This window comes from Diabrotica virgifera, chromosome 7, assembly GCF_917563875.1.
Source record: "Diabrotica virgifera virgifera chromosome 7, PGI_DIABVI_V3a".
NCBI classification, from domain to species: domain Eukaryota; kingdom Metazoa; phylum Arthropoda; class Insecta; order Coleoptera; family Chrysomelidae; genus Diabrotica; species Diabrotica virgifera.
Genome location: NC_065449.1, coordinates 44,904,761 through 44,916,946, shown reverse-complemented (window position 1 = coordinate 44,916,946; position 12,186 = coordinate 44,904,761). Strand labels below are relative to the sequence as shown.

The 12,186-nt window shown below is 32.2% G+C and overlaps 1 protein-coding gene across 1 annotated transcript in view; it reads left to right on the top strand.

The window, feature by feature from the left end:
- Positions 1 to 12,186, top strand: part of LOC114329221 (intermembrane lipid transfer protein Vps13D) — a 184,098-nt gene that overhangs the window by 148,980 nt on the left and 22,932 nt on the right. Inside the window, exons 34-38 of the mRNA XM_028278261.2 lie at positions 2,331 to 2,782; positions 4,621 to 4,764; positions 4,930 to 5,102; positions 9,550 to 9,769; positions 11,411 to 11,696. Coding sequence (XP_028134062.1) covers positions 2,331 to 2,782; positions 4,621 to 4,764; positions 4,930 to 5,102; positions 9,550 to 9,769; positions 11,411 to 11,696 — 1,275 coding nt within the window. The remainder of the gene's footprint in view (positions 1 to 2,330; positions 2,783 to 4,620; positions 4,765 to 4,929; positions 5,103 to 9,549; positions 9,770 to 11,410; positions 11,697 to 12,186) is intronic.

Sequence of the window (12,186 nt, the reverse complement as noted above, 5' to 3'; positions counted from 1 at the left end):
CACAAGGAGATAGCTTCAGAACAACATTTTTTTTGGTCACATTGTAAAAATAATTATGTAAGTGTTTATATTACTGAATAGAGAATTGAAGAACCTTTCAAGTGAGCTAGCACACGACCCCCATTCTCATTTAAAAAATCGTCGATTACGTCATCACGCCCAGATGGATGACGTCAGTAGTATACCATATATGCCACAATATCATAACTTAAAAATAAACATCGACCTGTTTCGGGATTTTTCCTTAAAGTCGCCGGGTTACGAAATAACGAATTTTTCCTTTCATTTGCACCATACTGTATACACATGCAACGGTGAAAAATAGTGTCGCGCACGCTTGCTTAAAAAACAAAGGAGTTTTGAATATTGTATTGCAAAAAACTCTTCGGGATTTCATCAATCGATGTTTAAAGAATATCTATCTACCTTGACAATATTCAAATTTTCAGTTTTTCACATAGATTTTGAGGTTAAAAATGGTCGATTTCGCAATTTTTCAATTTTTAATCTCTTATATACCTCGTCCAATTTACTTACCGTTGCACGTCATCCGCGCCATAGCCTGTGACACGATACCAACACGAAATATTTAGGCGGTGGGTGTGTTCTTTTTTAGAATCAAAATGATTCTAAAGGGGAACACACCTACCGCCTAGATATTTCGTGTTGGTATCGTGTCACAGGCTATGGCGCGGATGACGTGCAACGGTAAGTAAATTGGACGAGGTATATGTCAAAAACTATCAACTTTAGAGAAAAGTCACCAAAGACCTTTTCTGTTTGGAATGATCCAAAAAACCTAAAAAAACTTTGTTCCATGCAAAAAAAAAAATTAGGAAAAGAACAAAAAAAAAAAGTTTAAAAAATTTTTGACCCACTTTTGGTCCTGGCAACATGCAAATTTATTAAAAGGGGCCCTTTTTGAGTAAGATTGTGCAAAAAATCCGAATCGGAAGATTTTTCCTAGCAGATGCGCAGTGGCTTTCTGGACTATATCTGACCAATATTGCGATGAGCGGTCTATAATTTTTGAAAAACCCTTTGTTATCAAAAGAATTTTTTAATTCTGATGTTTCAGTTATTTCTACACATACTGTTTCTGAACTTTTTGTTATTGTCACATTATTTCGCCTCTGCAATACTTTCTGGGATATAGATCTGGGCTACATGCTCAATTAATGTCTGGTCACAGTCAGCATTATTGCTATATCATATTATATATTACATAAATATGTGGTCCAGACCAACAAAATTGATATTCCGCCGTTTTCAGATTCCAATCACCTCTTCTTCCGGTTCTTCCCTAGGTTCTCCTCTATGTTTCTTTCTCTCAACGTTTTGTCTATTACTTTGCTCCATTTGTTCTTGGTCTACCTCGTTTTTTCTTTCTTTCTGGTTGCCATTTTAGTATTTCCTTTGGGTTTCGTTGTTCATCCATTCTTTGTATATGTCCGAATCAGATAAGTTATTTTGTTGACAAGTCATCTATGATTGTTCGTTTGAGGCTGATTATTTCTCTAATGCGTTCGTTGGTAATCCTTTTTAGCTTAGCTTATGTTTTTATTGTTTTCTTTTCTCAAATTTTTATTAATTTCCACCTTTCTGTTCTTCTGGTTTCTCCTAGGGAAGTAACCATTCGTTTGCAGTTTCTTTCCCAAGACTCGTTCTTCTTCTTAGAAATTTTCTTCGTACTGCTGCTTGTTTTTCTTTAATCCCATTTTTTTACCGTGGTCTTTATGTAATATCCAATTGCTTCAAATGCTGCTTCCAGTAAAATGTTAGTATAATTTATTGATATTTTTAGGCTCGGGAATTTGTAGCTTCTAATTCAATCTATTTTTTATTAATTATTTTATACTTTATCTAGGCTTTTGATGTATCGTCGTTCGTTTAGCATTTCTTTTGTTTCTCTCCCTGGTCTTCAGATTGGGAAGTGTATTTTTGAACGTATAAAATAGTGATTATACTGCATGTCGCACTTTTTTGAACCCTTAAATCTTGTACCCTCAGTTGTTTTGTTACAATATAATCGATTATTGATTTTACGTTTCTTGTTTAATGAATCTACGTAGATATAGCTGTGTATCAATTTATGTGGGAAGTATCCATTTAAGATTCTGAGTAGATTCTGGTTGCATAAATCTAGGAATCTATTACCATTGTTGTTCGTGGTGTCTTCTCCGTATTTTCCTACTATTCCATGCTCACTTTTTCTTCCTATTCTACTGTTAATATCCCCCATTAATATTATTGCCCGCGATTGACTTATTTTTGATATTTTTTCGTGGAGCTATGAAGATAAATATTTACTTTCATTAATTTTTTTTCAGGAAATGCAGTGGTATTAGGTTTACCGCAGGCAGTAAGCTACATGTTTGTAAGTAACGGTTTGCCGATAGAACAAGCCATAGAAAGACAATATCTACGCCCTGGATCTGGTTTACTTTCTGTAAATATCTACATGGACGGCCCGACCCAAGTCATTTGTATAAAAGATTTAAAAGAAAGTAAATATTATGCCACTTCGGATGATAAAGAATGGGGTACCATATCTAAGGATCAGAGACCGAATTTGATCAGAACAGAGAGTAAAGAAAAGGAGGAAAATCGGGAGCTTCAGTTTAATATTACGTTGAATGGTATTGGGATTAGTTTGGTCAGTAGAAAGATGCAAGAGGAATTGTTGTATGTGCTTTTTTCTCATATCGTTGGAGAGACTGTCATTACGAACCAAGCTAATCAAATCTGTTTTAGTATTAAAGATATTCAAATCGACAATCAGGTAAGCCCTTACTGGATAATAATCAAGAGTGATTGATTGGTGTGATAAACATCAGTAGATCTGCTTTAATAATGGATAGCAATAAAAGATAATAACAAAAATTGTAGTCAACTTTGAGATTCATATTAAAAAAATTTGTTAGAATGTTCGTTAACATAGTGGCAGACCAAATTTACGTTTTTTTAATGGAAAACCCTGTATTTTATTTTACATTTGAAATCTCCTTCACTTCCCCATCACAAAATATAAAGTTTTATTATGGTTTTTACAGGGTATTTACAAAGTTATAACCAATTTTATATGAAAATCATAACACATTCAACTCCCTGTATAATTAAAAAAAGACCAATAAAAATGATGTATTGCTGCCACATTTTTTTGTTGATTGTCGAAAGTTTCAGTAGTAATTACACAAGAGCTCTAAAATTATCGATTTGCATTCCGAGTGACACTTTGACAGTTTTAATTTCACGACCCGTAGGGAAGTGAAATTATGTCAAAGTGCCACCAGGGCAAAACAAATCGATAATTTTTAAGAGCTCGAGAGTAATTCGGTAAGATTATTTCATGAATAAAACTGTCTTTTTAAATCATTTTAACTAATAATTTATTGTTATCTTCACCTAAATTTTTGCTAAACCTGTCTCTTTTTATTCTCTGTGACAAGTTGTAAAACATTAATTTTCATTAATGTCACTGAATGTTTATGTTTTCGTAGCAACTGTAATTCTTATTTCTGTAGCTTTCTATTGGTCATCTCTATGAATGAAATAATCAAAAATATTGCTAATAGGGCTTTTCAACGACTCTCATTTGTTTTGAATTTCTGTCATATGTCGTATAATCCATATACGACATGTAATGGGAGCTCGAAGCAAATGAGAATCGTTGAAAAGCCCTATTTTCTTTATATCGATTAGGGTGAGTCAAAATGCAAGTATATTATTTTCTTAGATATTTTAAATAGAACACCCTGTATTTTATGTCACTATCCAAAAGTACCATTACCACACTTCCATTTTTATTTAATATTGCATACCTATGTCTAAATTTATTAATTTTTGAAATATATACATTTTTCAAAGCAAAAATTATTAGGAGTCTAAATTTTTACATATTTTAAGTAAGCCATGACTGAATTGTCCAAAACTGACAGTTCATCATAATTTTTTGTGTATAAACTTACTATGGTTTGTTTTTAAAACAGGAGGAGTAAACTAAAAAGGCAGATTCACACCCAAGAAAGTCACTAGAAAAATCACCAAATACATCTTTTTTTTGTTGATCATATCGGCCTTCGACGGTAATCCATGCATATTATATTATAGTAATACGTCGCTAAAGAGTTGTAAAAATAACCGTTTTTATATAAAAGCAGACTAGAAATTTAAAAATTAAAGGAATAACGCAGAACATACAAAAAATCGCCGATCTTAACTTAATTAACCTATGAAATGCCAGTAGTGTCAAAATTTCATAAATGTCATTGTCAAAATCTTATAACAGTCGAGTAAACTTCCCTGAGATTGAATCAATTACAAACAAGCATTACGGGGCGGTAAATTTGAATTACTCCTCTTGATTTAAAAACAGACTATAGTTATGATGATTTTTACTGTTGATGAAATGGTAGATACGATCTGGGTATTGGGGAATGCAATAAAAATGAGTTAGTATCAGTAAGAATTTATCATGAACGGTTTTTTTCTAAAGGGATGTTATTAAGGATACCGTCTAAATTAAAATATCGAATGTTTGTAAAAGTAATGGTACGAATCTGTGTATTTTTTATGTTTCTCGAAATTATATAATTGAATTCAATTTATTTATTATTTTAGCTCATAGATACATCAGTTCCAGTAGTGGCTTACATAACCCCTCCTAGTTCTAGAAACAACGATCAAGCATATAATCACTTATCAGCACTCGATTTTAGCGCCGAACTTCAGCCTCAGAATAATGCTCGTGCAGTTATATTTAAGGTAAATCTTTTTTTACAAATCTAAATACTTTAAAGGTTTTAAATATTAATTTGCAAAGTTACCATATCACCAAATATTATTAAACGCTTGAAATTAAATCCTGAACACTTTTTATTTAGTATTGTATTCCAATTTACAAACTTAAATGTACTCATTTTGTTGTAGTATCTAATAATCAGGTTAAAAAAGATTACATTAATTATTGAGGAAGTGCTACTTTTGAAATTTTGTGAATTTCTGGGAATTCACTCTCAAACTGAAGAAATTGTGAATAAAGATCAAGATGATGGTGAAATCCAGACTTTGCTGTCTGAAACATCTGCTGCGAATGCTAAAAGGTAATTTTGTTATACTTTTTGATATATATTTTTTACTGTTTTGACTATTACACAAACTTAGAACGTTATCAAAGTAAAAGCAAATAAAGGTGCGATGGTATAGTCAGTCCTCTTCAAAACTCTCATGCAATGTTTAATATAGGACATACATAGAGACAGTCATTAGTGGAGATTCCCTCTGGTGGGAAAGTGGAAAATTCATTCATCTGTTATTTTTGTGTTGTTTTCTACCTTATTTGTTCACTAATATGAGAAGTATCCTAGTATGTGTCGGGGTAAAGTCTTTACGCACAGTCAGGTGCTAATTAGACATAGCAGAGCAGTATGTCAACTAAAACTGTCACTGACAGTGGTAGTTGTTAAACTCGTCCGATACGTCTTAAGGTGAGAAACAATAAGTAGAAAGTAAATTTGTAGGTTTTTATCGCTAAATCTCCCACCTTCACTAGTTTCATTTCTTTTTATCTCACAACTTAATGTGTTTTCCATCTTTTGCATTATTTTGCCGGTATTAGCGCGCTCATCACTGTATAGTTTGTAGCTATCATTGTTAATGATGTGTTTACTGGTAACTTCACTATTTGTATTGGATATTTTACTTTCGTGTGTCTGAGTGATTGATAGCCATCTATTTCTTCTTGAAAATACATGGTAAAGAATAAAAGTACCTATCGTCTTTGTATTTAAAGATATTAGGGAAATTCAAAAATAAAATACCCACCCGTGTACCTTGTCCTCCTTACAGGGTGTCTCAAACTTAACATAAGAAAAACATTTCTTTTCTTCCACCCGGTATAAGCTCAAAAAAGAAGTTTGGGTAAACATTTGCCCAACATTGTAAATACCAAAGAAAAATTAAAAATAATAAAAAAAATGGCCGAATTCGTTAATCCGTTCACGATAAAATCAACTATGGAACTGAGCATAATTTTGCGTTCCTCTCTGCAGATTTTAATATTTTTGCTCTCTTGCTTATTAAATTCCGTTCGCCACTTGCTAGAAGTTTCTTATTGTGTTGTTTATATTATCTACCTTAAGTATTAGAATTCTGTATTGAAATATGCCCGTTTTTTAATTATATGAATCTTTTTGAATACTTTCTATGGGCTTTATCTTTCTTTTTATTCATTTTCACTTGGACATTTCGATAAATTCTTCTTATCAGATCCTTATCCTTTTACCAACACTTTTTTCTCTCACGAGTGTCTGGTATTAACAGATTATATTATTAGAGATCAAAACCATCCAACCAGGGTAGATTGTTTTCAGGATTTATAGGCCGTGGTTTGGAATGTAACTGCCTCAACCCCTCTGATAATGGGGGCTATGCTGTATCATTTACGTAAACCGATTACGTACGGTAAACTCGAATTACAGGCTGTAATCTTGTGTGTAAAATCGGTATGCTGTATCAATGATATCCAAGGGGTTGCCTACCTTCGTATGTAATTTCTTTTAGGTAAACGCACGCGTAAACGTAATTTTAAACTTTTCTAAACAAAAATTACTTGCCGTTTAGTTTGGTTATGTGAAAATGTTTATGTTATATTAATAAATATTGTTATTTTTATTTGTGAAACAAAGTTGTTTGTGTGATAGACTTGTATTTGATATTTAGTTTAATTGGTTTAGTGTTTAATTTTTAAGTGATTTTATAGTTGTTTAGTACTTCAATATATTATATCATAAAATGAATTTTTGTTTTTGTTCTAAGTAGCTTTGACTATTCCTACTAACACTACATCATCAGGATACAGTAAGTACCAGGGAATGTAAAGTTGTGCTCACAACGAGGCGCCGACCCTCGCTCCCTGGTATCCCTCGTACCATATCATGGATCGCCCGATGCATTATGTTAAATGCGATGAGATCGTTCACGAAAATGAAGAGTAGTAGAATACTCTGTTCTAGGCGAGGATACCATCCTTTGGTCTCCTTAGTGAGTGCACCCTTACCCTGCTAGACCTGGATCCCACGTACCAAAAAAAAGTTGATTAATAGCAAGCTGAAAATTTGCTAATAGGGCTTTTCATCAATTGTCATTTGTTTCGAGTTCCTGTCATATGTTATATAATATTAATATAGGGCTTTTCATTCAGTCATTTGTTTCGAGCTTCTGTCATGTGTCACATAATATTAATATATCTATGTCATACGTTATTGGCATATACCAATGATACAAAGACGTAGATATATTAATATAATATGACACATGACAGAAGCTCGAAACAAATGACAATCGATGAAAAGCCCTATACACGGATTATACGGCATATGACAGAAGCTCGAAACAAATGACTGTGAATGAAAAGCCCTATAGCTTAACAAACTTTGATGTACGCAAACACTGGAAGTTTTAATTGTGGAACAGTTTAAAAATTTGGAACGTAGATTACTAAAACTCCCGTGTATTTTGTCAGACAGAACATCCAATTGATTTGTTACCCTTTCATTAAACTCTCATGCAAAAATCAGACTGATATTACTAACCAACATGATTCCTGTCATTTGACATGTTCTTCTTGTTCCACTCATTAAAATGCCCAGTTGGTGATAAACACCAGTCTGATTTTTGCATGAGAGTAATGAAATGGAAATAAATCAATTGGAAGTTCTGTCCGACAAAATACATGGAACGTTTTCAAAGTCTGACGTTCCAAATTTTTAACTTATTCCACAATTAATACTTCCCCTGTTCCCATACATCAAAGTTTGTCTGACTAGACACTGTTAATCTATTAACAAATAATTTTCAGCTAGCTATTAATCAACTTTTTTTTGGTACGCATTATCCAGGTCTATGCAGTTCCCTTGTTTACTGATCCAAAACTAATGAGTATAAATAAGAACTGAGTACTTACTGTGCCTCTCCCATATTTTCATGAAGTGTCTAAGTAATTTTATGACTCTGTAGTTTGTTCATTATTGTATTTTTTTTTGTTTTTATAAACGGGTACAAATATACTGCTTCTCCATTCGTTTAGCATTTGTCCAACTTCCATAATTCTATTAAATAAACGTATTAGCCAACTTATTCCTGCCTCTCCTAATGGCTTCCACATTTCTCCAGGAATATCCTCTGATTCCTTTATTTTTTGAAGTGCTTGAACCACTTCCTCATGGTCAGTGCGAGTTGACAGTAAAATCAAGTAGGAAGTATATATCAGCATGTCTCACAACAAGGATGGAAAAAATACAGTATGTTTAAGATATACTATGTGAAGACAGACACGTCTCTGACTCATTAGCTATCATCAGTACAGTATGCCAAGTTAGAATAGGTCTGCGTTAACCTTTCCTTGTTTGAAAAACTCTAAACATTGATTGTTTGAAACATTCCGCATTCCTTTCCTCGGGTAGCTGTAGCTTCCTCCTTGGATGTGTTAGTTGTTGCTCTGGAATCGTTAGGATCTTCTAACATTATTGTCACAAATTGGTTGCATTGCTTCTGTAGTGATCTTTTCCCAAGCTAGCATACACCTCTAGTAAATATAGCGGTATAGCATACAGAAATGTAGATAAACTGATAATGTTGATTTGTAAACAAAACATCTTCACTAAATGGGTGAAAAAGCTGAATTCTTAGTGTCTGTTATCTGTATTTTGATGTTGCAGTCATTAAGTTAAGGGGCAGAATAAAAAAAAACTCTGTAGACACATTAACGGACACACTTCACATGTAGTCACATCTTCTTAAGGAGTGACTTCATATGCAGTTGTGTCAGTGAATGTATCAATATCAAGCTTTCGCAAAATTTATTTGTTTCATCAAGTCTAAAATAAATTTATAATTCTTTTCTCAGTAAATACAATGAAATTAAGACAAAAAAAGCATTGTATTAAAGAGGCATAAAAACTTACAACATGAGCTTAGTCCATTAAATTTTAAACATTATCACTAAACATAAAAAATATAAGATTGTTAATCTAGTAGTAATTACAATGTTTTATTTAATTTTATATCACAGTAATAGTTTTTGGCACTGAAATATCTCATAAAAACGGATTACTGGTTGTCTCGTAATCCATCTCGTAACTGAAGTCACTCTAGATTTAAATTATGTCTTTCTGCCACAGCATTTAAGTACATAAATAACCGATTTACAAAATTCATCTTTTCAAAATATAAATATAAACATTAAACTTAAAAACAAGCAAAAAGTTGGGTTAACATAACTGACAGTCAGGACATGACAGAACCCTAAATAACATGATACGTAATTTTTTTGATACATCATACCACTTTATACACTTATGTTTTGACGACTGTAATCTGATGTACGTAATTCTGAACTTTACACATGTACGTAATCACTTTACGTAAAGGATACAGCATAGCCCCCAATGTCTTCTATAGTTATAGACGAAACGACAGGAAGAAACATATGTAGTAAATGTCTATAAACAAATAGAATCTCTTGTAAAATATAGATTATTTGTGTTTTAGGTACTACTTTGGAATCATAAAATTGATACCGGATCAGATAAGACTGAGCGTTACGACTGCTAGTAAGCTTCCCAAGCAGTTACAACGCATAAAAAGAAAACTTGGATTAACATTAATTAAATTTGAAGATGCTGCTGTAGAGTTGGAAGCTTTTGAAAGGAAGCATCCGTTCGAAACTAGTCAGTTTTTAATACAGACCATAATTAAACATTTTAATACAGTAAGTTTTAATTAATTTATTTTGTTTTATATATTTAGTTTTGTGCTGACCCGGCCAGTCAACAATCTTACACCTTTCGCCAAGAAACGCATAGGCGCCCAATACTCCAGAAGTAGGGATGGAACTAGAGCTAGATATAGTTAGATTTATACAGTTTATTTTATTTTTATTTTTATGTTCTATACAGGGTGTTTCGTAAAGAATGGGCCATAGCTTAACCTTAGATTCCTGGATTAAAATAGGTCGATTTAAGCTAACTTACCTTAGTACGAAAATTGATAATAACCGAAATACAGGGTGTCAAAGTTAAACTTTTATTTTTATTTATTCTTGAATATTTCCTAACAGGAATGGGATAACAACACGAAATTTGGTAAGCGGAGGTTTTTTGGGACGAGAAATCTAAATTCGCCACCAAAAATTATGTATTACCCAGAGGGCGCCACATATATATTCGCTCATTTAATACGTTCAATTTTTTTATCCGCCACTCTACACAAAACTTTTATTCTCTTAATATTTTTACTTAAAAAAGGTATACTACATTCATCTCGCTAAACTCAACAGTTTTCGAGATAAACGCATTTTAAATCTGCGATACAACATAATTTTTTCCATAATGTCATTGTAGTTTCACCCGAAAAATATCTTAAAACCATAATAATTGTGCCAGTTCTCATATTTATGTAATTACATCGCAAATTCCATTTGAAGAAATTTGCGATACATTTTGGAAATTTTTATGGTTTTAAGTTATTTTTCGAGTATAACTACAATGATATTATGCAAAAAATTATGTTGTCTTGCAGATTTAAAATGCGTTTATCTCGAAAACGGTTAAGTTTAGCAAGATGAATGTATTATCCTTTTTTAAGTAAAAATATTAAGAGAATAAAAGTTTTGATTCAAAAAGTCAGTGGGTGTGGGTAATAAAAAAATATGAACATATTAAATGAGCTCTGAAAGGCGTTGGCGCCCTCTGGGGAATACATAATTTTTGGTAGCAAATTTAGATTTCTCGTCCCAAAAAACCTCCGTTTACCAAATTTCGTGTTATTATCCCATGCACGTTAGGAAATATTCAAGAATAAATAAAATAAAAGTTTAACTTTGACACCCTGTATTTCGGTTATTATCAATTTTGTACTAGCGTAAGTTAGATTAACTATTTATATGGGTGTTGTGTTTTTTGTATTCCATAGGGTACTGAATTGGATGATGATTATAGATTTGGTTTTTGTATGTTTATTTATTTACACACGTGGATACATGATTTTAATAATTTTATAGGTTATATCTGTCATGTCAAATTTCTTCTTCGCTTTCATGTCAAAATTCAGTTCTACCAACTACTGAGTACAAAACAAAACTAGTTACTAAAACATTAAAAAATAAAAATCCTAACAATGTTCATTTTGCGAAATATCGCGGGGTATGTATTTAAAATTTTTAATTTACCCCCGCCCCTCTCCGTGGGAGGTCATGTTTAGTACCATTCGATAGATTTTTGAAAAATATTGAAGACGTCTTTTTTAGTTTTTTATAATATTAAATAATAATCACCAGTAATTTATGGCCATTAATTGGGTATAAATTTTATGTAATATTTGTATTCATGACATAGTATTCTTATTTTTGCAGGGACTGATGTGGCAAGCTGGTATTATAATCGGTTCAGTGGACTTTATAGGAAATCCTTTAGGTTTGGTGAAGGACGTCTCAGAAGGAATCTCGGGTGTTCTTTACGAAGGAAACGTGGGCTCGTTAGTGAAAAACGTCACACACGGCATGTCCAATTCAGCAGCAAAAATAACCGAATCCTTATCGGATGGACTAGGAAGAGTAGCCATGGATGACTCCCATGAAGAAATGAGGCAAAAAATTAGAACGGTGCACAGTGGTAAAAGCTCAGATCATATTTTAGCAGGTGAGACTTTTAATAACTTTTTAATATACTTCAATAACAGTTTTTAATATACTCAGAACAAAAGAATGGTATGATGAGGGATGTCGAAAATTAGCAGAAGCAATTAGAAAAATAAGAATAAAAAATTTAACAAATATGTAGTAGTGACAGTAGCAGACAAGAATACAGAGAATTGAGTAGAACTGTAAAAAGAACATGCCAAAGTAATAAAGAGATAAAAGAAAAATTACAAAAAAAAAGGAATTAAGATCCTTTTATGAAGAAACAATAAAAATGGAAACATCATATCAGAAAAATAACCTATACATGAACAATGATGAAGGGGTGTTAATAAATGAACCAGGGGACATAATGAGATATTGGCAAACTTACTTTACACAATTACTGTTAAACAAAAACGTAGATATAGTAGAAATACATACAAAGGAATAAATAAAAAATGAAATAAAGGGAATAAAAAATTATGGCATGGTAAAAAATAATGGGAAAT